The sequence below is a fragment of the Acipenser ruthenus genome, chromosome 43 (assembly GCF_902713425.1).
Source record: "Acipenser ruthenus chromosome 43, fAciRut3.2 maternal haplotype, whole genome shotgun sequence".
Taxonomy (NCBI): Eukaryota; Metazoa; Chordata; class Actinopteri; order Acipenseriformes; family Acipenseridae; genus Acipenser; species Acipenser ruthenus.
This window is the reverse complement of record NC_081231.1, coordinates 1,682,249-1,710,078: the sequence shown is the minus strand read 5'-3', so window position 1 is coordinate 1,710,078 and position 27,830 is coordinate 1,682,249. Positions and strand designations below refer to the sequence as shown.

Below are 27,830 nucleotides of genomic sequence, written 5' to 3'. Positions count from 1 at the left end.
TGTATTTATATAATTGTATAGATTACATTTAGACAACTTTTGCAGTTAAAATTAGAGCAAGTTATCATAATATTAGTTCAAGAGAATTTAAAGAGGTAGATGCGAATTAATGCTCTAGAAATTACAAAGCAGCCTGTCCTCAATTACAACACTGGCACTTAATGGGTTTTTTTGAAGGAAACTTCATTCTGCAGCATCCTTTAAAGAATATCACAGAAACACTGGGTCAAATCAACCATAAATCAATTCAGCCACAGATCAGGGGTGTCCAGTACCGGTCCTGGAGGCCATTATTCCAGTCCAGGTTTAACAGGCAAAAGGAGATAATGAACTACAGGGTCTGGGTGGAGGTTTATTTAATTGATTCAATTAAACAGCTTAGAACAGGGTTTGGAACAAATACCAGGAGCGGAAGGGCCACGTTCAGAGAAGAAACTATCTAGGGGCAAAGTCGGGCAATAATCAAATTAACTTGCAGAAATGGAAATTAAACTTCACTAAAACAGCTCTTCATAGACCAATTGACATTACAAGGAACAAAAATTGCTGTGGCGCCATCTGTTGGATGCAACAAGATATTGCAGCTTAATGCTTACAGTTCCAGCAAGTGTTCATACCCGGGAACAAGCAGCCTGGACAAACCACACACAGGGCTTTTTTTATTATTATTGATTTATTTTGCTATTTTCGAGTTCTACGTAAATCTTTTTTTCGGGGCTTTAGGTTTTTACATACAGTATGAAATGAGTGTTTTCAGTTACTTTACAAAACACGTATAGTAATAACTGGACTCAGCTTGTACACTTAAGCTGTACCTTCCTTGCTTTACACAGGTAACGCACAGCCAGTACAAACCACACACCATCCTACTGTAATTTCCTAAACACTACATCTTTTTTTCACCAGTTTATTTTCCCCCCGGGAGGGGAGTGCACCGTTCCTGGAGGTACTGCAATACCAGGTCGATGCGTGGAGTGGACGGAGCAAGCCCCTCTTCCATCTCCCAGTTCCAAAAATCAATTTAATATATGGTCCCCAGATAGGGGACGTATCAGATATTAAACTGATAAGAACAGATACTACACTTGATCTTAGCCAAAAGGCCGAGAAGCGATGCCGTTTCGCTCTCGAGACGAGAGCCGCGCCTCCGCCGAGATATTTCCCCGTCACGGTGACCTCACACTATCCTCTCCACAGCTGCATTTTAACACAAACACTGACACATACTAACAAATCACATTCCTGTCGGTTGATACAAACTAGACGTGTTACATTGTTTAGCTGTATAGATGTTATTTAGCAACCCCCAGCATGCCGTGCGGTCTGTATATTTGAATAACCCCGCCCATTACAATGACGCACACCGGATTTCGGTTTCTAGCAATTTCTCTCCTTCAAGCGACGCATTTGTTAACAAAAAAAGTTTAATATACAAAACAAACCCGCCACAAATAAACTGAGGAGAAATAAACGCCACTTAATATCAATACAATTAATATTTGGGCTAGTTTACCGTTTACAATACCCCCAAAAAACAACTTGGTTTCTATTGATAAGCTAAGCATCAGTTATAGACCTACTTCAAAACTGAAAGCCTCACTAAACATAATGTTTAAATACAGCAACCGATATTAAATTACTACAACTTACAATAAAATACTGCGTACCGTACATGTTCCACTTTCTAGTACGTACATTATTACAAAATTAAATACCAGCACATGGTAGTTTATTGAGAACATTGAAATGGTTCAATCTAATTAATTTACTGGAGAAGGCCCACAAATAACGCATACGTAGCTGGGCCGACGGTAGACAGCTCAAAAAATGTCACAAAACTTAAATATATTGTACCAAGGCGAACTAAATTTATAATACACGCAGAAAACAAAAAAAAACACCCAAAATAAATAATAAAATATATACTGACCTGTCTGGCAAGAAAGGTTTCGACCGAAATTCAACACGACGCCGAATTCAGTCAGAAAAAGCGTGTAATGCTGTTTAAAAAAATAAAAAATAAAAGATAAAACGCTTAGAAAATACTTTAACAAAATAATAATAATAATAATAATAATAATAATAATAATAATAATAATAATAATAATAATACGTCAAGTAAATACAATTTAAAATACGTTTGAAATCGTCCCTCGTTTGACGCTCCTCGTCGCTCGCCGCTCCCGCGCTGTCCTCGAGCAAACAGAACCGCGACGTCACAGATGTGTTTTAAAGTGATAATTAACCAATTAAACGATTATTGAGATTCCAAATGGATTCACGCAATTTAGAACACTTGTGGGTCCATTCATTGCAATCGTGTTCGGCGCTTCTACCGCCATACTCAATTGTATTAAAGAATTTAATATTTTAGCTGCTCAAAATGCATGTTTTGTTTCATATCAGTATTTATTTATTTATTTAAACTTGGATTTGACTCTTTCTGACTGGACTGTACCACAGCTTCTCGTGGTATCTGTCCGTGTGACAATTTATCAGAAACGTATTTATTTTACACTACGCGCAGATTGACTTCTAGATATTAATATGGGAAAAATAAAATATGCTCGACACGAATCTACCCTGTAATACATGAACACCATTTATTATTACATAAAAGGATAGTGTATATATATATATATATATATATATATATATATATATATATATATATATATATATATATATATATATATATATACACACACACACACATGCACGTTTTAAAACGTCATTGTAGTTTCGTATTGTCACTTACACCTCAAATTGACTCTATAGTACTATACCACACACCTGTACAGTACACAGCATCACGTGTCACGTGCCTGTTATTGTTGAAATCTGTTTTTCACCAGTTCAGTTTCTATCCATGTCCTAGTTCCAAAACTCAATTTAATATATGGTCCCCAGATATGTTAAACCACGGCACTGCAGCGTCACCATGTGGACATTTTGCAAACTCCAGAAGAAAGCGAGCATTTTGAAAATACTGTATCAGTCGAACAATTTATTCTGCATCTTTTTTCCCCCCCAAATAACTTGAGTTTCGTTATAATTAGTCACATTTTAAAAATTCAAGCACAGGTCTACACACTTTTACAAAGCAGTGAATAGTGTTAAGTAGAGATGTGAACGTGACTGCTTCCCTGAGTACAACTGGCTTCAGATGCGGGTCCAGCAGCTGCCACCAGAGGGGGCCAGCACCACTGTAAAAGACAGACTGTTACAAACAGTGCTTTAAAAAACCAAACAAAACAAAAAACAAAGTTAGTTTCTATTGATAAGATTAGCACCAATTATATAGGCTACCTACTTCAAAACTGAAGCCCTACTAGAAACTTTTAAAATATGTTTATTCATGTCATTTAAAATGCAGCAACCGGTATATTACTTTAAACATTATAAATACTTAACAGACAGTACAGCCTGCTGTACACGTTCCATTTTCTAATACGTGCATTATGTTCAAAATTCAATACCAGCACTTGCACGTAGCTTATTGAGAGAAAGCCCACAAATAAAGCATACCTAGCTGGCCCTACGGTAGAAAGAACTTGAAAAAAAAACACACACAAAATAGTGTACTGTAGCCAACTACAGTTAAAATCCTGCACACGTGAAAAAACACGACTGTATTTCAACACGGTGTCTCTGTTTGTTCTACAGTTCTCTGGTCAGTGTCAGTGGCGAGCATAATTTGGAGAAAAGCGATGTGATGCATGTGGGCAGAACGTTTTTGGAAACCCCAGATTTGGGTGTACTTATAAGTATCTGGGCTGTGTTATTATTCTCATTTCCAAGCTCAAGGAAGTCTTTAATTTATGAACTTTAATACCGCCCGTAGTCGTTACATCACACACACACACACTGTGTCCGCCTTCGTGATACAAGCGGAACTCGCTGCTTTGTTCAGCCGCGTTTCCCACAAACCGGGGAATGTTTTGAGTGAGACCCCAGCCGCCGGGGTCATGAACCGCGCTGCCATAGAGACGGGCTAAAGCCGATCGACCTGAGCCGATTACAGAGTCGACGAGAATATTAAAATAACAAAATAAAATATATATATGTATACATAAAATAAATATAATAACAACAGGAGATCAAACTATGTCCGCCACGGCACCGCTGGAGAACAAGGAAAAGTAAGATATTGCTTTTTAATACAACTGCAGTGGCAATAATACGCTCGATAAAAACAAATAAATAAATATATATTTAATATGTAAAGTAGTCGTCACACGTACTCAGTGTTAGCGGAGAGATAATTTAAAAGCCCTTCATTGAATTTAAAACGTGCTGTAGCTACCAAATCAATGCTGTGCGTGACTGTATATGAAGCAAATATTGAAATACAAAAATATGTCCTCCCGTAACAGCGATTCAGCGACAATACAGTATCGCATTAAACTGTAAAGGGGTTATACGATGTATCTGTTATGATACCAGAGTAAACATATTGAAGTAATATATCACTTACAAATAACTCTTTGTATCTCGGTTTAACAAACACTGATATTAATACGATACGCATTACACTCTAATTTCTCAACGTTTTGTTCAGAATTGTATTTTATATAGTAACAGCAATGACACGTACATAACACATCCGGTTTTATATCTGTCTATCTCCTATCGATCTATATCTATATTTATATAATCATAACCAATTAGTAATTTTAGCTGTTATCTCTAGTCTAATGAGTGCAGGTAAATGCATTATATGTTAGCTGGGTAATTTCTGAATATTTATCTTTGTATAAAATAAAAGTATTTTCTCAGGGGCTGAAACATCCACATCTAGATTCCACCACAGCAATAGCGAGCCAGTCGGTTCAGTGTGTTTCCTGGCGCACCGGAGGGCTGTCCAGCCATTGCTAACACCGTTTCCATTGCTGTCCAGCCATTGCTAACACCGTTTCCATTGCTGTCCAGCCATTGCTAACACCGTTTCCATTGCTGTCCAGCCATTGCTAACACCGTTTCCATTGCTGTCCAGCCATTGCTAACACCGTTTCCATTGCTGTCCAGCCATTGCTAACACCGTTTCCATTGCTGTCCAGCCATTGCTAACACCGTTTCCATTGCTAACACAGTTTCCATTGCTGTCTTTCAGTTCTGAAGCTAATTCTAAGTGGCTGGATGCTCACTACGATCCTGTGGCCAATCTGAACACGTTCTCCTCATGCATAGGTAAGGAAAGAGAGCTATATAAACATCTAATGTGCTGTTGTTATTATTATTATTATTATTATTATTATTATTATTATTATTATAATGGTAGTAGTATTGCTACCATGGTTATGTTAGGGGGTTAATATGAACTATTTCTTTTAAAAAGCAACGTTTCCAATGATATTGAACTCGAAAATAACAGGAAAAATGAATTAATAAAAGCAAAAAAACTTAAAATAATTTGTGAGTTTAGGCTAGTAGTGTAATTTAAAACATTATATATGCAGAACATATATAACTAAGCATAAGTTATGTGTCTTTAGGAACTTATATGAACAATTATGCCCGGTTATGTTTGAAAAAGTATGTATGTTCTTGTGTTATAATAAATGCATTGAATATGATATTCCTATATACAGTACTATAGTATAATATACACATAGAATGTGTCATTGTTGAATTTACTTTACCAGGGATGGGAATAAGACTCCTCTCGTACAGCCGTTTCACCCATTCCAGGTTTTACTTCTACAAGCTTGATCAGCCACAGTGTATAGGTAACAAGCTCAGGTGTGTCTTTAGCTCATAGTAAAAACAGGAATGGCTCAAAGTGCTGTGCAATGGGAGTCTTATTCCCATCCCTGTGCTACTGTAGTTAATACCATGTTACTGAATTCTGCTGATCTGAGTTGAGTTTTGAGATTTTAAAGTCTTCTTTCTTTTTTTGTTTTCTTAAGCTCTAGCAGATTTAAATGGCGATGGGGAGAGTAAGGTAGGACATATAAAGTTTACTTTTTACAGATGCGAAAAAATTATATATATATAGAGAGAGAGAGAGAGAGAGAGAGAGAGAGAGAGAGAGAGAAAAAAGAACGTTTGTCTGTCTGTCTGTTCCTTTATGCATTCGGACCCCGCAGGAGCCAGTGCAACCAAACTCTGCACGGCCTCCTCTTTCATCCAGGGGAAGGTCCAGGGCTATGTTTGGATCTGAAATTTTGACCCCCGGGGTACTTTATTTAGTAACCCCTTTGCTGGATCACTACAGTGGCCATGTATCTCAAATTAAAAGAAACTCAAATTAAAAGAAACTCACAACCCCCCCCCCCCCCCAAAAAAAAATAAAAATAAAAAAATAAAAAGAACAACAATTAAAAAAAAAAAAAAAGTAATGGCAAAAACCAAGCAAAAATAGTTAAAAAAAAATGGTCCGAGCGACACCAAAGATCGGCAACTTATAGGAAACCATAAGGCTTCCGTTCCCCAATTTGTCATGCATGAAATATTTCATGCATGACAAATATATATATATATATTATTATTATTATTATTATTTATTTCTTAGCAGACACCCTTATCCAGAGCGACTTACAATTGTTACAAGATATCACATTATACATTATTTCACATTATACAGATATTACATTATTTTACATACAATTACCCATTTATACAGTTGGGTTTTTACTGGAGCAATCTAGATAAAGTACCTTGCTCAAGGGTACAGCAGCAGTGTCCCCCGCTGGGGATTGAACCCACAACCCTCCGGTCAAGAGTCCAGAGCCCTAACCACTACTCCACACTGCTGCCCTAATATATATATATCTCCAAAGCGACTTACAGAGACTAGGGGGTGCACAAGGAGGTTCAGTGACTTGCTCAGGGTCACACACACACACACACACACACACACACACACACACACACACACACACACACACACACACACACACACACAGTGTGAGTCAGTGGCTGAGCCCGGGATTTGAAACTCCTGGTATCAAGACCCCTTTTCTTTAACCACAGGACCAGCAAACCTCTCACAATGTTAGAAAAAAAAAAAAATGACATTGTTTTCTATTTTGCATCCATTTACATTGACCTAAGTGAACAGCACCTCCAGGGGGTGTGTGTTACTCATGTGTTTTCTTTGTGTGTGTGTAGCTGGTTGTAGGGGACCTGGGCACGGGAGGTTGCAATATGAAGCTGAAGGTCTACAAGGGAACCACCCTGATGACTGACAACACACTCCTGGATCTGCCCACGGGGCTGACGGCTTTCCTCATGGACCAGAACGAGCCACGGACCCCCGCCGTCGCCGTGGCCTCGGGACCCTTCATCTACGTGTACAAGAACCTGCGCCCCTATTTCAAATTCACCCTGCCCCCCCTCGAGGTCAACTCGCTGGAGCTGGAGGTGTGGAGCCAAGCCAAGGAGGTGGGGGTTACTGGTCACCTGGAGCTAGATTCACAAATTCAACAGCTATGGACAAAAGCTTTGCATCGCCCTGTAGAATTGGTCTTAAAGTCGAATGAAACCTGCTGAATAGTGATGTACGTTAACGTATTGAATTGCATTTCCTGCAGGATAAAATTGATCCGGTGACCCTGAAAGAAATGCTGGAAGGAATCAGGTAAAGTTGGCCAAAAAAATAAAATAAAAATACTGTCAACTTTTTTTTAAGAGACATGTTTCCATATTGAGGCCACAAGGGTGTTTTAAGCATCTGTGTTTTAAAAAGCCCCCAGGATCTGACGACCGGAATGCAAAATAATATACAGCAGTGTACACATTTATTACTTCGGTATTGCTTTTGATTTGTTGTGCATATGGAATCACACTGTACAAAGTGATTAAAAACCTCGAACAATACTTGCATTTCTCTATAGTGGACGTTTGAAACAACGTTCTCTTCTCCTGTCTGCTGTACTGTGAAGAGATTTTCGACGAGCGTGATCTGTCGCAGTCATTTATTTTTTTAATCTCGTTCAATTTCAGGTGCAAGGCTGAGGTCCCGCTGTCTGTCAGATCCCTGAAGTAAGTCTGAATGAACCTTTGTAGAATAAAGAAACAAATGTGTTGATCATGTGACGAGCCTGCAAGGTGTTTAACTCTTTCAGTCCTGAATTATTTTTGTCCCGCTGAAGAATGCAAAACGAAGTGATGTAATTCAAAAAGGAACTCCTGTACTGAGTATGCATGAGAACAGGACACATTAATTATTATTATTTTTTGCATGTATTTCTACACGATCTCAGACTGGAGATCAGACTGGAGATCAGACTACGAGTCCCGTGAGGTTCTAGCGTGATTTCCGACAGCGTGCGTTAGCATACGGTACTAAGATAAGGACTGAAAAGGGTTCAGTTGTTCTGGAGGGAGAGGTGACCATTTCTCAGTGCTTACTGACCCCGAAGAGTTCTCCAGTATAGATCGATCCATCACCTTTGACACCGTTCCTTGTGAATGTATCAGACCCCCTGTCTGTCATTTGTAACCAGAAATGTGTCTGCTGGTTTTCATTCCAACTGAGCTCTCAATTACTTAACTAGATGCTTAATTGAACTGATAATTTGTTTAATTATAGACCTTTTCAATTGTTTTCAGCTCTTAACAGTTGCATATTTCAAGTTAGCTGTAACATTTTATCAGTAAATTCAACTCTGCAACTGTTTAAGAGCTGAAAACAATTAAAAAAGGTCTAATTAAGCAAATTATCAGATTTAGAGAAATGATAGCAATTTAATATTGGAGTGACACAATCCATTATCAATCAGATTGATTGCAAACACTATGAAACAGTTTTTTTTTTTAAAGAAACTTTTAAGACAGCTTTTATTCCCCATTCAGGTTCTTGATGTTGGAGCCCCAGGAAATGGAGACATTTGTTAACCTGTACAAAAATCAGCCACTCAAACGGCAGGTATGTGTGCGTGGGTATCTAGATATGTTTTGGGAACTTGATACTAAGTCTTCCTAGAATCTATATACCGTTGACCTAAACTCAGATGAAGGCAGTAAAGGTTCAAACTTTTAAACAGTTAAAAAAACAAAAAAAAAGCATTTTACTAAACCAGAAATGTAGTTTTTTGTGGGGGTGCGTGTAATCCCTAACACCAGCCCAGCTGTTCCAGCGTGTGCTCGCTCTCCGCTCCAGACTGTCATCACCTGCATTGGCACTCTGAAGAAGAACATGGCGGACGACGACGCGGTGAGCTGCCTGGTGATCGGGACGGAGTGCATGGAGCTCTATATCCTCGACCCCGAGGCCTTCACCGTCCTGGCCAAGGTGAGACCAAGAGAGCGGAACAGCCGTGCTTCATGTGGGAGGCTTGGTGGTCCAGCGGTTAAAGGGGCTTGTTACCTGGAGGTTCCAGCAGGTTCAATCCTAGCCACTTCACCTCCTTGTGCTCCATCCTTGGGATGAAACAAACAAGGTCCTATTGGAAGTGACTCTGCAGCAGCAGCAGCAGTTGTTGATGATGCATAGTTCACCCCCCTAGTCGATTTGAATAAAAGCATCTGCTAAATGTAAAATAACTCCACTGTGTTGGTATTACTGCATAATCTACCACTTTCGACTGATTTTACTGACCCCTAAACCCAGACCAGGCAGTCCAAGATTAGCACTAATCGTCATCAGTATCCGACATGCATTTCCTCACACAGGTTTCAATTGCTGAGATTTTGAACCCTCCTTCTTCTCTCCCCTGCTGCAGATGAGCCTGCCCAGTGCTCCCGCGTTCATGGATGTGACCGGGCAGTTCGACGTGGAGTTCAGGGTCACAGTCGCCTGCAGGAATGGGAACATCTACATCCTGCGCAGGTGAGAGGGGAGCACACAAAATTATTAATTGTTCAGGGACGAGAGATTTTTTTTTTTTAAAGTTTTTTGCACACAGTGAAACTAGCCAAAACAAATTAACTTTGAAACAGATTATTTTCATGTTACTTTTTTTGTCGGTTTTTTGTTAAGTATATGGGGGAAACTACACAGTGCTATGTGATTCGATATGTTAACCTAACATTATTCAGCAGGTTTCATTCGACTTTATGAATGTGTTCATTTTATAGCGTGATGCAAAACTTTTGGCCAGAGCTGTAGTTTAAAAGGGGCATTGTTTATAATGCAGCTGTTCTAGATGACGCTTGCTGGTCCAGCTGTTAAAGAAAGGGGTTTTGATACCAGGAGGTTCAAATCCCAGCTCAGCCACTGACTCACAGTGCGTGACCCTGAGCAAGTTATCTGCTCCGTCATTCGAATGAGACGTAAAACACACAAGGTCCTATTGGAAGTGACTCTGCAACAGCAGCTGTTGATGCTCACCTCCTAGTCTTTGGATAAGTGTGTAACTGTAAAATACTTTGCAGGGACTCCAAGAAACCCAAGTACTGCATCGAGCTGTCCTCCCAGCCTGTAGGGCTGGTCCGGGTGAATAAGAACATTGTGGTGGGCTGCACTCAGGAATCACTGCGAGGATACACTCAGAAGGTACAAGCATCCCCAACCTTACACCCCTAATCATTGCATCTCCAGCGCTACCAAAGAATGACAACCCCCCCCCCCCCAACCTGAGACCTTCTGCTGTTATCAGGATTCTGCAGGGTTAGGGTTTCAAAAATCCTTTTTTTTAATAGTATTTTGAATGCATAGTAAACCACAGCAATTGAAACCTGTGTGAGGAAATGTGTGTAGATTATGCAGTAATACTAACGGCTAGTTTTCACCCAGATTAACACGAATCTCTGACTACCTTCCTGACGTTTAACATTGGGTGGTGCAAGGCAAGTGCTAATCCAGCCCAAAAAAAAAAGGAACTCCTAAATCCATTCTTTCACTGTTACTACTTACTCTAAATAAGGTAACCCTCCCAGAGTGGCTCAGCCACGTGGTGCGCAGGGTTTGAGTCCTGGCTGTGAGAAGTCGCCGGTCTTTGCTGGGAACTCCGAAGGGAGCATCGCATTGGCTCAGGCGTTCCCATGGGTTAGGGAGGTAAAAACGGCAGAGGCTGTTTCTCCTCATCGCGCTACAGCGAACCCTGCTGGCCAGGCGCCCTTTGAGCTCAGAGCGGACACCTGCAGGGCTGGCCTTTGTCCTCCAGGGGTCAGTAGCTCGCTGACATCCTCGCTCGAGTTCCTGGGTGTAGAAGAGGAAGCTGGCTTGGTCGTGGGATTGGAGAAAATTGGGGGGAAAACTAATTATTTGGACACACTAAATAAAAAAAAAAAGTTTACCACTTTTATTCACTGTATTTTTGCAATTGTCAGGTGATTTCCCACTATGCATTTACCATAGTTTACCTTGCTCTGCCATGCTTTTTAATATGCTTTACCATAACTCACTGTTCTTTACCATGCTCACCTGTGCTTTTTAATGTGCTTTATTGAGCTTTTACTGTGGTAAACTGTAAGGCAGTACAAACTGTACAGTGTATACAACATTTACACATAGTGAAACGTTGAACCATTGTGCTCCGTCCTTTGGATGAGACGTAAAACAAACAAGGTCCTATTGTAAGTGATTCTGCAGCACCTGCTAAATGACTCGGTAATAATCATGTTTATGGTCTCTCAGGGTAAGAAGCTGTGGACTGCCTTTCTGCCGGCTCCTATCACCACAATGGGAGTCATGGACCACAAAACCAGGGGCTACCAAGCCGTGCTGGTGGGACTGGCCAACAGCGAGGTCCACGTGTACCGCGAAAAAAACCTGGTCAACATCGTCAAGAGCCCGGTAACTCAGGGAACACCAACAGCGTTTCCATTTATAAACAGCCAGACTGGATACAGCATGCATTGACTACAGCATTCAGTGTTTTTAGCACAGGCAGGAAACTTTACCATTTTAGGATTGAGGCATAATTAAGAAAGGAGGTTCCCGGGTTCAAATCCCAGCACAGCCACTGACTCACTGTGTGTGACTCTAAGCAAGTCACTTAACCTCCTTGTGCTTCGGATGAGATGTAAAACGAACTAGGTCCTATTGGATGTGACTCTGCAGCAGCAGTTGTGATGCATAGTTCACTCCCTAGTCACTCTGAATAAAAACACCTGCTAAATGACTAATAATAATAATTTCTGCTCTAGGATGTGGTGACCAGCATTTGCTTTGGGCGATACGGGCGTGAGGATGGGACACTTATCATGACAACGAAAGGTAAACCTTCAGGCAAGATTAAAAAACCACGTACTGTGAAAGAGGTGATCAGATTTCTTATCAATCCCTGCATAGAACATATGCTCTGAAGTTAAAATGGTTTTGAGTGCAGTCTTCGTTTTTGTGCTGTATTATAAAGTAATATGCTGTGTAAGGTGTAAAGCTGCACGATTATTGGGATGGAGCGCTCCACAGAAAGCAGGAGCTGACAGTCAGGTGAGGGTCGCTGGTGTCGATCGGGCTGATTTACCGTTCAGAGTGAAACGAGTGAAGGAACAGCTGCTTGGGTTTGTGATTTGCTGATTTTCTTAGGCTCTGTGGAGAACGGCGATCCACACAAACCCAAGCAGCTGTTTCTTTGTTTCACTGTGAACGGTAAATCAGCCCGATCGACACCAGCGACCCTCACCTGTGCAGAGCTTGATCCGGACCATCAATTAATCGGTTTGTGCAGCACTACTAAAGATTCTCTTGTTATGACATGCAGAAAGACAGTTCGACGTAAAACTGTGCTACGTTCTTCGGAAGACACAAAACATTCTCTTTGAGCTGTTGCTTGTTCTCAATACCCCAACCCCAATCAAGAACGGATTTCAATCTTAAGCCTGGCTTGTCTTTCTACACCTTTTCTTATTTTTTCTGTTTTCTAGGCGGCGGTCTCGTTATTAAAATCCTGAAGCGCACCGCGGTGTTCGACGAGAAAGACTCGACTCCGGGACCCCCCATGGCTCAGAGCATCAAGCTGAACGTGCCCAAGAAGACCAAGCTGTACGTCGACCAGACCCTGAGGGAGCGGGAGAACGCAGTGGGTACGGAACACAAGACGTGGCTTTCACTGGCATCCGGGGCTTAGAGAGACCACACTGGTCACTAGAGGCAGTCCAAATCTGCAGGACTGTGCCAAAAAAAAAAATCTGATATCTGCAGAGCATCTTATGTGTTTAGTGATTATTAATAACGGCTTCTAAAAATGGAAACCAAGTAAACATAATCATATCAAGCAATGCATGGTTAACTACTTTTAATTACTTTAAGTACTTGACGATTTAATATGTCAAACAAAAACATCAAATCACGTGAGACTTCTTTATTGGGCCACTTTTTGGAAAAGGACGTATTGCAAGGTACCAAACCATGATGATACAAGAGTGTGGAAAATCTAGAAAAGGGTATTATTATTATGAATTAGTCATTTTAGCAGACGCTTTTATCCAAAGCAACTTAGAGACTAGCTGGGGTGAACTATGCATCACAGTTGCTGCTGCAAGTCACTTACAATAGGACCTCGGTTTTACGTCGTCTGAAGGGAGAATGAATCCGGAACGGGTTGTAGATAGAATGAATGAATGAATGAATGAGTGACTGTGTTTCTGTGTCAGGGATGCACAGAGCGTTCCAGATGGATCTTTATCGCCTCAGACTGAACGCTGCCCGGGCCTACGTCAAGGTTCTGGAGTCCAGCCTGTCCCCCATGTCCTCCAGCGTCTCGGAGCCTCTCAGAATGAACGCTGTGGTGAGTCAACATGCACACACACATGCACACACACGCCGACACGCACACACAGCTCCACAACGCTGACACCTACGGCTCTGGCCAAAAGTTTTGCATCTCCCTATAGAATTAACTAATTTTGAAGTCGAATGAAACCTGCTGAATAATGTTACGTTGACATATTGAATTGCATAACGCTTTGTAGTCCCCCCCACCCCCTACCCCCATCTACTTAACTGAAAAACTGACTCAAATGGAAACATGTGACATTTCGAAAGCTGCTGTTATTGCAGGTCCAGGGTCTTGGGCCTTCCTTCAAGCTCACCCTGAACATCCAGAACACCTCAGCGTGCCGGCCGGCAATGAACCTCTGCATCAGCTTCCTGTACGATCAGAGCCTGTACTCCATGAAGACAGCCTTCTTCAAGGTCAGGAACAGCACAGGACTCCCATTGCACGCTCTGATCCATTCCTGGTTTTACTACCAGCTTGATTTGCCACCGTGTGTGTAGTGACAAGCAAGAATGGATCAAACCACTGTGCAATAGGAGTTTGATCAATTCCTGGTTTTACTAGCAGTTTAACAAGACACACCTGAGCGTGTTACCTATACACACTGGGGCTAAGCAAGCTTGTTTTATAACCTGGAATAGGTGAAGCTGCTATGCAGTAGGTGTATTTCTTAATTGAACCCTGTGTTCTTTCCATTGTCTCCTTGCAGATTCCACTGCTGGTGCCAGGACTGAACTATCCCATTGACACCTTTGTGGAGTGTCTCAGTGACAAGGGCATTTCAGATATCATCAAGGTAAGGTTACACCCCTCCGTTAAAATCACTGCAGCGGGCTTGCAACAGGGAGATGCAGCTTTTATATGATACAGTAAATGTGAGGGGCAGCCCATGTTATACCCACAGGGCTGTCTCCTATATACTGTCTGTATGTCACACACTTTGTTTTTTAACATGCTTTACAATGCTTTAACATACCTCTCTGTGCTTTACAATGCTTCCCTATGCTCTCTGTGCTTTACAGTGCTTCCCTATGCTTTACCAGACCTCTCTGTGCTTTACAATGCTTCCCTATGCTTTACCAGACCTCTCTGTGCTTTACAATGCTTCTCTATGCTTTACCAGACCTCTCTGTGCTTTACAATGCTTCCCTATGCTTTACCAGACCTCTCTGTGCTTTACAATGCTTCCCTATGCTTTACCACACCTCTCTGTGCTTTACAATGCTTCCCTATGCTTTACCAGACCTCTCTGTGCTTTACAATGCTTCCCTATGCTTTACCACACCTCTCTGCTTTACCAGCCTCTCACTAACCAGTCACACTTTGCTATGCTTTTACTATGGGACACTCTAATGTGGTTGTGCTGTTTGATTGCAGGTGTTTGTTCTCCGGGAGGGGAAGACCGCCCCCTTGCTCACTGCACATATAAACATGCCGGTCAGCGAGGGGATCGTGATGAGCTGAGACCCTGGGCATCTCTCCAGCTGAATTCCACGGTCAGGGATCAACGCCACCTCTCAGAGGAACCTGCATTTCATTTGTTGTGTTCAATACAAACTGTTACTTTGTTACCACCTTGTTGAATGTGTTACTGAAATGATCTCACTGAACCAGGGGTGTCAAACTCCAGTCCTCGAGGATCGCAGGGGCTTCTGTCTTTCATTCCAACTTAAGCTGTCCCTGGACTGGTCACCTGTAAGGGTTCAATGTGTTAATCACAGGGGGCTCCTCATGATCTAACCTGCTGGCCCCCATAGTTGTTTTTTTTTTCAGTTTTCTCTAACATACAGCTATGGACAAAAGTTTTGTATCACCTAGAATTTTAGGATTGAGACATGATTTAAAAAACAATTAAAAAAAATATATATTAGATTTAACTCGATACTGCAATGTTACATTTTTTAAATTTGTCAGTTTTCCGTTAAGTATATGAGAAAACTACAAAGCGGTGTGCAATTCAAGATGTTAACGCAATATTATTCAGCAGGTTTCATTCGACTTCATGAAGCTAAATTAGTTCATTCTGTAGGGTGATGCAAAACCTTTGGCCAGGAGACCAAATCTATTATCAAGCCCCTGTAGATGACTGCACAGTGCAATGTATATGAGTGTTTGTACAGTTCAAATTGTTTTTTGTATGTTTTATTTATATGGTTCGGCTTGCTTTGTCCTAGGCGGTTGGCTTTTATTAACATGTACAGAGATAAAATTACATCTTGCAAAATAACTCCTGTCCTGTGGATTACTTCTGGAAACGGGAAGTATGCGAGTAGCAAAGAACTTTGGGTGTAGAACTAGAACAGACCCCCCCAAGAGACAGACCTTTGTGTTTTAATTGACTCATCGCTGTCGGACAGCAGGCACAGGGGTCCCCTGGGACCGAGGTTGGAGATCCAAGGAGGTCATGATGAGGGTGTATAATGGACTGGTGAGCTCGCACTGAGAATACTGTGTCCAGTTCTGGTCACCACAGCACCAAATGGACATTGTAGCCCTGGAGGGAGTCCAGCGAAGAGCCACCAGACTAATCCAGGGAAGGAAATAAGACTCCCGTTGCATAGCAGTTCAATCCATTCCTGGTTCAAAAACGAGCTTGATTAGCCCCAGTGTACAGGTAACAAGCTCAGGTGTGTCTCTTTTTTTAAAACTCATATGACAGCCAGGAATGGATCAACCTGCTTTTAAATGGCTTTTATCAAAAGTGACTTGGAGACTAGGAGGTGAACTATGCATTAACTGCTGCTGCAGAGTTATGTACAAAAGGACCTTGGTTTTAATTCTCAACCTCCTTGTGCTCCATCCTTCAGATAAGTGACTTGTTCAGGGTCACGCGCAGCGAGTCGGTGGCTGAGCGGGGATTTGAACCTCGGGCTGAGCAACAGGAGTCTTATTTCTCTGTATTACTACATGTGGCAATGCCTCGACTGTGGTGTGCTTTTGTAAGGGCAGCGGCGTGGAGGGCCCCTCCTCACTCAATCAGCCTCTTGGACTTGAAGAATCGTCGCAGGTAAAACACCTGCCAGACAGCCAGGCTGACCAGACACAGCATGGAGAGGAGGCTGAACCCCAGCACCCGGGAACTGGTAGACTCTGCAAGGCAAGCATTGGCACAGGTCAGCTCCACAAGCGCAGCACCAAACAACAGGGCAGGTAAGCGTTAAGCCGAGGGAACATGGAGCCACTTTTTCAGCAGTGTTTCCTCTCCCGAGTGTTAATGGACCAGGCTGGCACCACAGGATTTTTCTCGTTGTGGAATTTCTTATGATTACATAATGTTTCTTTTGATTACATTATGTTAAATAAAAGATCTAAATTATGTTCATATAATATATATATATATATATATATATAATCATCAACATTCTGGAATTTTGTTTAAAAGACTACTTGTTTTTTTTTTTTTTATCAACTTCTTAAAGCACTGTTTTTTTTGCATTCAGCCGATGAAGGATTTGTAGTCCGAAACGTCCTGATTATTGATTTGTAATCAATTATTCTACCTTTTTAAGTACCTGAAATATCCTTTTCTCTTTTTTTTTCTTTTTTCTTATTGATCATTTTGGTACACAGCAGTTTTCCTTTTTCTCAATCTCTCTCTCTCTCTCTCTCTAATTTTATTTTTTAAGCACTAAACATACCTGCCTTAACTGAGCTGAAAGCACTAAGTCCACATGTCTCTGTCAAGTTTCATAGCTTTGTCTATTAGAGCTTCAACTACAGCAGCAACTGAAAATTGTAACTTAAGTGAGTTTTCAGTTTCCTTTTTATTCTTCATGAAGTATTTGATTCTGTTAGATCCTGACTCTCCTTGGAGACCAAGCTGTACTCTCACTGTCTGTCCGTCTCTCTCTCTCTCTCCACATACCATTGGTGTTGCTGCGGTGCTCAGCATTGCTTTTCATGTAGCTCAGCTCTTTGGCGATGGACTCTGAGAGATCCTCCATCTGTCTCAGCTTCACCTCCAGAGGCTTTAGCTTCTCTGCCTTGGCAATCTGAGACACACACAGACAGAGAGGTTAGTGAGCAACCACACAACAGTGCAGCAGGAATGGAAATAAGACTCCCTCTGAATAGCAGTTTGATCCATTCCTGGTTCTGGTACGAGTTTAAGACGCACCTGAGCTTGTTACCTAGACAGTGGGGCTAATCAAGCTTGTAGTAGTAAAACCTGGAATGGGTGAAACTGCTGTTCAAGAGGAGTCTTGTATACATCCCTGGTGCAGTGAATCTCTCTCGAATAGAGTCTAGATGGACAGATATAAGCTCTTTCTCTGTTTCCACACGTGGCCATGTGGATGGGTACAGTACTCACGTTTTCATAGTTCTTGGCTTCAGTACCGTGTTTGATGTTTAGAACGATCAGCTGTTCGGTGACCCCCTCAAAGCCTAGAAGAAAAAAGAAACCACTGTTATCAAATCTCACACGGCTGGACAAATAATAAGACACACCCACGATACATAGAAGCTGCATCTCCCTGCTGTTGTAGAGACCGTAGATCTGGCTAGTGTGGAGTAGTGGTTAGGGCTCTGGAGGGTTCAATCCCAGGTGGGGGACACTGCTGCTGTACCCTTGAGCAAGGTACTTTACCTAGATTGCTCCAGTAAAAACCCAACTGTATAAATGGGTAATTGTATGTAAAAATAATGTGTAAAAAAAATGTGATATCTTGTAACAATTGTAAGTCGCCCTGGATAAGGGCATCTTCTAAGAAATAAATAACAATAACAACAATAATAATAATAATAATAATAATAATAATAATAATAATAATAATAATAATAATAATAATTAATGAAGAAAACTCTAGAAGCCTACTGAACTGCAGAGATGAATTTCCAGAGTACTGCATAGAATCGAGTAGAATAAATATGAAATAGATGTCAAAATGAGATACCCGTTTAAAAAGTTTCCCATGGTAAAAGCAACGTGTAATAAAGCACAGTGAAAGCATGGTAAAGCACAGCAACGTGTAATAAAGCACAGTGAAAGCATGGTAAAGCATAGGTAAGCATTGTAAAGAATAGCGATAAAGAGAAATAAACACGGCAAACTAAGTGTAACACTTAACACCTGTTTGTGTAAATGTATTTTTAAATTGATTTTTTTTTTTAACGGTTAGTCTCCAGTGCTGTTGCTCTTACCGGTCGGGACCACACTCTCAAAGCAGATGTCAAACTCGTCAAAGTTATCGGTCGAGAAGGCGAACTTCCCTTTCTGGACGTTGTCCTTCTTATACAGGGTATGCTCCGCGCTGTCCGTCACCTGGGTGAAGAGACAAACAAGCAAATACTCGTTTTTAGGTTTGCTTTCCTTGCGTCGGTACCCTGCCTCCGTCTCAGCGTGTCCCCGCCGAGCGACCCCGAATCGCTCCTCCGTGAGAGATTCCAGACCGCGCAGTAAAACTACCAGCGATCCAACACGCTATAGAAAATGTTACTCTGTTAATGCGCCCACTTTGTGTTTAAATATTGCATCAGTTGTTGATGACTGAGAACGTGTTACATGTATCCTGTCAAAAACAAAACGATTTATTTATCTACCTGTCTGTCTGTCTGTCTGTCTGTACGTCACATCTAATTAAACTGCCGTGTTCTGTATGTTTGTGGTCGTGTACCTGCTAATTAGGGTGACGTCATCTTGGGCAAATCCCAAACCAACCCCATAACATCCATCAATTCATTATCATTAACCGCTTACTCCTTTACAGGGTCGCGGTGAGCCGGAGCCTAACCCGGGATACACACAGAGGGCAATTTAGAATGACCAATCAACCTAGACAGCATGTCATTGGACTGTGGGAGAAAACCCACGCGAACACGGGGAGAACATGCAAACTCCACACAAACATTACCCTTGGTCGGATTCGAACCCAGGACCATGGCGCTGTGAGGCAACAGCGCTAACCACGCCACCGTGCCGCCCAACCACATAACAGAACTATACAAATACCGATGATGATGATGATGATGATGATTATTATTATTAATATTATTATTATTATTATTATTATTATTATTAGCAGTAGTACAGTATATCCCATTCAGTCACTGGCTGCACAATTACACCATGTTAAGTTTCATCTCTATGTATCTATTTATAATTCATTCATGTTTTTGTTTTTCCAAAGTTTTGGCAGGGCAACTTCTCAAACTCAACAGAGTTCACACAAACCGTTTTCACATTTCTAAAAAAATAACAATAAAAATTCGTGGCCGAACTCTCCACGCGTTAAATTCTGTACCGCACACTCGACTCAAATGCGCCTGCTTGGCGTTGTGTCTATTCTTACACAAGCCATATCATTTCATTTCATTCTACACGGTGTGGAAGTCATTTCAAAGCAGTTAAATACCACCAAAACGCATGCACTGTCTGTTATTATCAATTAAGACACGCGCGGTAAGGCGTAAGCAACATTTTGGAATGCGCTTCCACTCCAGTGACGTATGCTTACGAATTAAAACATTTTGTAGTCACTTACCTTTAAATTGGTGACGACGTCATGCACTTCCGTGACCTCGTATTGCCCCGTGACCAAAACGTCTTTGCGGATCTCTTCCCTCAAACATTTCCTCGCGCGGGGAGGCAAGTAGAATGAGATGCCGTGCACCCCATACTCGTGCAGCAGAACGCACAGCAGCACCCCGACATTCAGCGAAAAGCACCCCATAACGATCCCCGTTTACGTTGTATATGCGCCCGCAGTTTGCTAACCTGCTTTCTGTACAGTCTGGGGACCTTCTGTTTAACCTGTGCCTGCTATCCTACCCCTTGAGTTGTTAATCATACCAGTGTGGTCACCACTGCATTCCCACTAAGCCACTGAAGATGCCGAGGTGTGCTGCGTACACAGACAGCGGGCTCTGACGTGGCAGTGTGTGTTTCTGTGCGTTTGGTCAATCCGGCACACGTCGGCTCTTCTCGGCTGCCCTTTTGTCAGGCGGCGGAAAAGACCGAACCACTACAGCAGTGTTCTCTGTGACGCGAAAACCAGTAAACACCCTTTGTGTTGTGTGTGTGTGTGTCTCTCTCTCTATGCGTATATATTTTTTCTAACATCATGTATCTGGTTTCTCAGTTCATTCAACCAGCAATAAACAGATTAATGGACGATTGTAGTTTGAGTAGTTTTCTTGCGAGCCTTGTAATTTAACTACACCTTAAAAATAGGTTCTTACAATTTATCACGGGCCGATTAACATATTGGGCTATGTCATAGACCACACCAAATCGTACAAAAACGATATCCAAGCGTGCTTCAAGCATCTGAATCAAATAATTTATTTAGTTATCTTATTAATAGTAATTAAAACAAAGTGAAATATGTATTAATAAAAGTTCACTCAATGACAAACAAGCAGATTGACAGATGGATAATTTTGCTGAAATATTTCGCCACGAAAAAAAAACAAAACACCCAAATATTCTAATCTTTGAAAATAATAACATCCGCTGCTGTGGTTCATTCTTACTGTGCTTCAGGTAAACGAATTAACACACGGGTCTGTTGCCAAAAGGACGACTGTGATAGGCTGAGAGTCTACCTGGCGCGTCCTCTCATTCGGTGACCACGCCCTAATTTATTCATTCTTTGCAGCTGCGGGTCAGAACTGCACTAAGCTAAATCAAACTGCCAATTAAGCACACTCAATCGCATCGGAGCTGTATGCTTGCTATTATGAGAAGTGTGGTATATTAAGTTTGCTTTCATTAAAAAAAGAATTTTGTATTTGAGGTAATTCTACTGCACACTGTGTACTCCCTTTATCGAAAAAAAAAAAAAAAAACGCGCCAAGAAACTAAATAAATCGGGAAGCTCACACACACACACAAGACAATAGTAATCTGTTGCATCATTAAGCGCGCCAATTAGCCGGTAAGTTTTCTAAATTTGTTTTTCACAGCTTTTGTAATAACAATACGTAATGATGAATACATCGCAATTGCTCATGTACAAATACAGTGGCACTGTACCAAACACACCACAGTATACTGCGATATTGTAGGAGACTAGACTGTTTTGCACGGTCCTGTGTTTTCTGTATGTGGCTGAAGCTACAATACTGTATACGATTCTCTCTCTCTCTCTATTCAGTTCAATTCAATGGTGCTTTATTGGCATGACTTACAATAGGAGGTGTTGCCAAAGCAATTATACAATACAGACATGTATATATACAATGCATCATGAATACATATATATATATATATATATAGAGAGAGAGAGAGAGAGAGAGAGAGACACACACACACACACTATATATATATATATATATATATATATATATATATATATATATATATAACTGATAATCTCTCTCTCTCTCTCTCTCTCTCTCTCTCTCTCTCTCTCATCTCGTTAGATCGTGGAATATGCAAAAATAGCCACAGTAATCCAATCAAACAATATTCTGTGCATGCAAATACAGTCCTGCTACCGGTAAATGACGCTCTAAGTAGCCGCAGTTAACAATAACATTGCATACGTAAGATGAAATCTGCAACTTTCTAGGCGCGGAGAACAATGAAAGGGTCTAATTGAGAACATTATTAGTTCAATGAAGGGTCGAGTTCAGTAACTGGTAGCTCCGTTGGAATGAAAACCAGCAGACACAGGGGGGTCCCCCGAGGAGCGGGGTTGGGGAGACCTGATCTAGTGAGCTGCCGCCTTAGATAAAGTTTCATTTTGTTTTGCTGTTGGCTTACTGATTTATAAAGACATGTTGGTCGATCCAACCCAAAGCGTGCCCATGTACTGTAAAAATAGAATGACCCAATGAGTAGAGGTTCAATTAAACAATTCAGAACAAGGTTAAGACCAGGCGTGGAAGGGCCAGCTTATAATATCATAGCTCCCTGCTCTGTGTATTATTTATGACTGTGAGTCATAATTTACTGCGTGTTTACACTCTATCAATCCCCATTGTGGAGAGGTGTAAGTTTAATGTGTTCTTTATGATTGATTACTATCACAGTTAACCATGCTGGTGTGTATATATACAAAGAGAGATGCATACACAAATAAATACTAGCCCTCATGTCCTGTGTTTGAGTTTACTTCCGATTTGGGTGAGCCTGCTTGCTTTGTGTGGCGATTCATTTTGACTCGTTCGTGCGTAAGCAAAACGTAGCCACCTCCAATCCAGCCGGCGCACGCTGCGGCATGCACGTTTTTTCTGAGTCGCTTTTCCACTGAAAGGTCTTTTCCATTCTCGCACTGTTTTTACAATAGCGACGGATCTATCTATCTATCCACAAAATGATCCATCATGTATAACACGCTAATACGGTGAGTTAACTGTTTTACCCCTTCTTAAAAATCATGAACCACCATCTCGCTTTGAGATATATTATTAATACTTCAGTTGTCTGGTGTGTTGATCATATTAAGTTAAGGAATGTATAATGGACTAGCATTTAAACTGTTCCGTGTACAATCTGTCTGCTGTTTAAATCAGTGGGATTATGAACAGGTCCTTTCTTTGGGGCCTGCGTCGCTAGACGACACACGATTACAACATTTAAAACAGCTTTTTTGAGTCGCTTACTCTTGGTAGTCGATCTGTGTCTTAATAGCACCGCGTTCAAATGCATGTCAAGTATAATTTTGCTTTGTTATCGTCCCTTTTTTATTTTACCAACACCTTGTACTGTTGTAAATCGAGCGACACGTGTGCTTGGCATGGTAAACTGTGACCTATTTTGTCCGTCTGGGTCATTACAGTTCTTACAACCTGCAGTTCTGTATATGGAGGTCAATAAACCGCGTGTTTCGTTGCGATTGTGACTTGAGGACTGCGCTACGCAAACGTCGGATGTAATGAACGAAGTCAGGTCTTCAAATAAGCCTTATTGCAACCCAACCCGCTTAGTGTTCACTCCCGTTAGCAGAGTACTGTGCACAAGATTGAAAAACAACGTTGTTGCGCATATTGTGAATCGCCCTGCATATATACAGGAAAAAAACGTGGATCATATACTGCAGGGGTTTTAAATTATATATATTTTGAGGTTCTTTTCTCTATTAAAAATAGAGACTAGCCCACCAAAGTGCTGCAGTATTTAAGGAAGTTAGTTTCATTGCCTTTTTGGAGGATCAGCTTTTTTAAATGCTTGCGTAGACAGCGGGTGCGTTAACTGCTGCTCAGAGGGAGCAGAACTGAGCCGCCGTGGAGTAGGATTGCCAACTGGCCCCGTAATTCCGGGACACTTTTTAAGGCAGGTCAGGTTTTTAAACTCGCCTCCTAAACCACAAACGAATCGATTTTAAATCGACAAGTAAAGTGATCGTGAATTGCGTGAGCGTCTTCGATAAATGTGTTTAATTGCGGTGGCGGTTCTGTCGGGAGAGCATCATAGCATGTACTCCAATTGGATCGCTTGAAATTTTATATGGTGACATTATCTATCAAAATAGTGCAATTTTAGAGAATCTCGTTTGACTTTGTGGTTAAGTTTATATTTATTTCGGAGGCTGTGGTCCTCACGCGATAGTAATTCCTGCCCTCGGACACAGGTGTAACTCGTGGTTAGCACAATTATTCAGCTGCTTTAGAGACAGTTCAAGTATTTCACACCTCGCTTTACACGTTCAATAAAATCAATTAATTTGCGGTTGGAGAGGGGAGTTCAAAAATCGGACCTGTCTTAAAGTCTCCCGGAATTATGGGGCTAGTTGGCATCCCTACCGTGAAGCTAGGACTATATTATAAAGGATAGGACAGTCAATCCCGTGATGCACTTCGGTGCTCAATTACAGGCGTCATTTGTGGAGCCCACTCAGTACTGAATACATTGCGGCGATGCTATGTCGCAGCGCCAGGGTATACCGTTTTTTTTTATTATTTTTTATAACAATACAAAATGTCGTTAATGTAAAGTGGCTGGCTGTTATTTATGTGAATTAATGCTTGATTATGTCAAACATTTTCCCAGAGCAAGCGAGAATACGTTAAAGGCATTGTGAGTGCACCGTGAAAGTGCTCGACGGGCTCCAGAAATGCTCCGCTGTTTACTAACTCCGCCCACTTGTGACATAATTTTCCTATCCTTCTTTATATAGTCCTAAACCGTGACGTGAGTTCTTTAACTGAGCTGCTCAGAGCGGCTGGCTTAGCGCGCCTGCTCTATATGTCCGAGTCTGTGAATATAGGGTAGTGTCTCTGTCTGTCTGCTCGCTCATCAGTACGCCACACTGACATATTTCGTGTTAAACTGGATACCGGTTTATCACGGTTTGATTAAACATTTCATTGCAAATTCTTATTTTCTAGTGTTCTGTTGATTATTATTATTATGTGTTTATTTAGCAGACGCCTTTATCCAAGGCGACTTACAGAGACTAGGGTGTGTGAACTATGCATCAGCTGCTGAGTCACTTACACCTACGTCTCACCCGAAAGACGGAGCACAAGGAGGTTAAGTGACTTGCTCAGGGTCACACAATGAGTTTGTTTAATATACTGAGCACTCTCGTGTTGGATTTACAGAGCTGGCATTGGTTGTAGTGGGAGGTAAGTCTTCAGAGAGGATAACATGGGGACAAGAAGTCAAGGTTATACTCATGGAAGGCTGTCTCCAATTGCACTGTGTGCTGTGTTATTCTAGCGGCAGTTTGGGTGTTTCCATATCAACAGTGTGTTAGGCTCTACTGCAGACTCGCTTGACCAATCACAACCTCCACAAACGGACCGCCTCCCTCCCAATGCAAAATCGGACAAGCAAGGATTCCAATGGAACCAGAACGGACTTTTTAGATTTATTGCCACTGAAACGTATTATTAGTCTCCAGCGGGCTGTTTTAAAAATGTCAAAACAGGTGTAACGTCAATTTTTGCTACCTCGTCAAGTTTTACTACCGGTAGCAAAATATGGCATTTAACTGTCACATTTTGCTACCTTGCCAAATTTTACTACCTGCACCAAAATGTTGTCTCAAAGTATAAACATTCAAAAGAGGACAAAATGGATGGCCAGGTAAGCAGCATTTGACAGAAATGTAGCTTTTTGGCATTTTTGTAGCCTTCAGGATAGATTTTATGGGTTAGGTAGTCACGAATAACCAATACCTTTGCAGTCATGATCACTGAATAATTATAATGAAACAAATTTAGCTATTCAACAGTAGAGGCAAAATTTGACAACCTCTCCCCAAACTGCAAGGGAATGAAAGCTTCGGGCATGCGCAGTGCTCAATGTAGGAAAAATGACACTACACCGGTTCTAGCTGGGTTTGTCTTTGTGATTCATTTGTTCCTCCCTCGCTCACAACACGGGCGGTCGCGGATGTGTGTTGCGTTACGAGTTAACTTTGTTGTTGCCAACTTCAAATATAAATCTTACTAGACTCGGTTCAAATAGCCTCAGTAATAGACGGACTTTTGTGTGTTGTTGCATAGCAGCCTGTGCTGTTGGCTTGCCGTTGTTGCAGTACGTGCTGTGGTGAGCAAACTCGAAATGGGAACACACGAATCTCTGTCGGAAAGAGAAGCCGCAGAGCGTGTTATTCACCAGTGATGCTAATAACCACGTAAGCTAACGCGTTTTGTTCTTAGTAATTTATTTGTTTACCCTACGATTTAATATTAAATATTGAGTTCTTTTTAAGTAAATTACTGCACTTCCTGTTTTTTTTTTTTTCTAGGCGAGTTTTATGAATGTAAGTATAAATTTCAATCAGCTAATAAATACGTGCGTTCATCATGTTCTCTCTGAAGTGCGTGTGATACTCGGGTTTTCTGAAGTATTAATTAATATCGCGCTACTCTAGACGGAATTGTTGTCGAGTTCCCAAAGGCTGCAGTCAAAAGTTAATAAGTTAAACCGCATTTTACGTACTGGAGTAAAGACAACAGACGTAGCTTGTCTCTGCGTGTTTACCTCCTTCAGTTCTGAACTGAGTTACGAGCTGAGAAACAAACTAATTAGTGCTTAGAGTATTAGAATGATTTACCTCCTAGTCATTTTTTTTCCTCACCCAGGTTTTCGGAAGTTTGGTATTATTTATTTTTTTACTTATGGACAACATATTTCTCTTTCCACTCCGCATTCCAAACACGCCTGAACAAATCGCTAGCGTGACGGTGACTGAACGCAACATCAACACGCATTAGGCTGTTTTTCTAAACGTTAATAAAAGTAATGAAACTTCATACTGTGTCTGGGGGGGGGGGGGGGGGGGGGGGTTTGTAACGTTCCACATTAAATCTAAACCGCTTTGTGCTATAATGCAAACATTGAGGGTTAGATTATGTACTTGCGTGGCGGGGCGTTACACGGAACTAGTGTACATAATTAAAATTGGAGATACTATTTGGTGCTGTACATTATAATAGTGTCAGATGTTAACTGTAGGGTTTTTTATTATTATTATTTGTATTAAAACTATTGTACAATCCTTATAAAAATATTACCACAGTAATTTTGCAGTCCCCCCCCCCCCCCCACCATGTTTTACTACACATTTACTGTAGTTTACCATGGTTTTACATGTTTTAACAGGCTTCACTATACCTCTGTCCACAGGTCCCCCGTTTAAAACCTTGAAACTCGCACGGATTGGAATTCGTCATGGATCGACCGGATAGGGTGAAAGACCGGTAAGAACTCTATTGGGTCGTTAATAGTACAGAGTTAAAACCTCAGCTGCTGCAGAGTCACTTCCAATAGGAGCTCGTTTGTTTTACGTCTCATCCGAAGGACGGAGCACAAGGAGGTTCAGTGACTTGCTCAGGGTCACACACACTGTGAGTCAGTGGCTGAGCCGGGATTTGAACCTCCTGGTATCAAGCCCTCTCTTATTTTTCTTTAACCACTGGACCCCAGCCTGTAATCGATCAGTTCTGTCGTTTACAATTCCCATTTCTCTGCTTGTTGCGGAGCGTGGGCAGTGTGTTTCGGATAAGGTATTCATGCAGCTCCTGTATTGCTCTGACAGAGCTGCTTGGAAGAACTGAGCTCAGTGTCTGTTTTTCTCTCTTTCCCAGGGGCTGTCTGGTCGCGATCATTTTCTTCATCCTGGGGCTCGGAACCCTCCTTCCCTGGAATTTCTTCATGACCGCTAGTCTGGTAAGTACAGGGTACTGGGGGGGCAGGGACCCCCTGGAGGAGGGGCAGGGACCCCCTGGAGGAGGGAGGAGGGAGGGGGGGGGCTCAATCGAGGGGTATGAGCCAAGGAAGTTTGGGACCCAGCGGGGTAGCAGTATGTGGATACCCTTGTC

At 41.6% G+C, this 27,830-nt stretch overlaps 2 protein-coding genes and 1 non-coding gene across 3 annotated transcripts; 1 reads left to right on the top strand and 2 right to left on the bottom strand.

Moving 5' to 3' along the window:
• Nucleotides 1-924: 924 nt before the first annotated feature.
• Nucleotides 925-1,115, bottom strand: LOC117398732 (U2 spliceosomal RNA). The gene has a single exon (XR_004543966.1). It is a non-coding gene; the product is annotated as a U2 spliceosomal RNA (small nuclear RNA).
• A 2,834-nt stretch (nucleotides 1,116-3,949) lies between these two features.
• LOC117398680 (Bardet-Biedl syndrome 1 protein homolog) lies at nucleotides 3,950-15,837 on the top strand. Its single transcript, XM_059012115.1, has 17 exons — nucleotides 3,950-4,142; nucleotides 5,114-5,190; nucleotides 5,910-5,944; nucleotides 7,114-7,386; nucleotides 7,536-7,582; nucleotides 7,948-7,986; nucleotides 8,800-8,872; nucleotides 9,107-9,238; nucleotides 9,669-9,775; nucleotides 10,321-10,441; nucleotides 11,525-11,683; nucleotides 12,037-12,106; nucleotides 12,757-12,915; nucleotides 13,486-13,619; nucleotides 13,892-14,026; nucleotides 14,320-14,406; nucleotides 14,988-15,837. Exons 1-17 carry the CDS (start codon nucleotides 4,108-4,110, stop codon nucleotides 15,072-15,074), a joined length of 1,770 nt encoding a protein of 589 aa, XP_058868098.1. The 5' UTR covers nucleotides 3,950-4,107; the 3' UTR covers nucleotides 15,075-15,837.
• Nucleotides 15,838-15,977: 140 nt separating this feature from the next.
• On the bottom strand, nucleotides 15,978-20,589 carry LOC117398683 (transmembrane emp24 domain-containing protein 10-like). The gene is made up of 5 exons (XM_033997731.3): nucleotides 20,093-20,589; nucleotides 18,753-18,873; nucleotides 17,923-17,996; nucleotides 17,476-17,602; nucleotides 15,978-16,700 (listed from the first exon to the last, which is right to left on the bottom strand). Exons 1-5 carry the CDS (start codon nucleotides 20,279-20,281, stop codon nucleotides 16,579-16,581), a joined length of 633 nt encoding a protein of 210 aa, XP_033853622.3. The 5' UTR covers nucleotides 20,282-20,589; the 3' UTR covers nucleotides 15,978-16,578.
• Between the last annotated feature and the right edge of the window lie 7,241 nt (nucleotides 20,590-27,830).

What these genes read in the sequence shown, in the direction of transcription:
- LOC117398680 (XM_059012115.1), top strand. Translation starts at nt 4,108, where the DNA reads ATGTCCGCCACGGCACCGCTGGAGAACAAGGAAAA. An exon ending in CCGCTGGAGAACAAGGAAAA is followed by an intron (nt 4,143 to 5,113) that starts GTAAGATATTGC and finishes GCTGTCTTTCAG; the next exon opens with TTCTGAAGCTAATTCTAAGT. An exon ending in ATGGCGATGGGGAGAGTAAG is followed by an intron (nt 5,945 to 7,113) that starts GTAGGACATATA and finishes GTGTGTGTGTAG; the next exon opens with CTGGTTGTAGGGGACCTGGG.
- LOC117398683 (XM_033997731.3), bottom strand. Translation starts at nt 20,281, where the DNA reads ATGGGGTGCTTTTCGCTGAATGTCGGGGTGCTGCTGTGCGTTCTGCTG. An exon ending in TGAGAGTGTGGTCCCGACCG is followed by an intron (nt 17,997 to 18,752) that starts GTAAGAGCAACA and finishes TTTTTCTTCTAG; the next exon opens with GCTTTGAGGGGGTCACCGAA. An exon ending in AAGCCAAGAACTATGAAAAC is followed by an intron (nt 17,603 to 17,922) that starts GTGAGTACTGTA and finishes TGTGTGTCTCAG; the next exon opens with ATTGCCAAGGCAGAGAAGCT.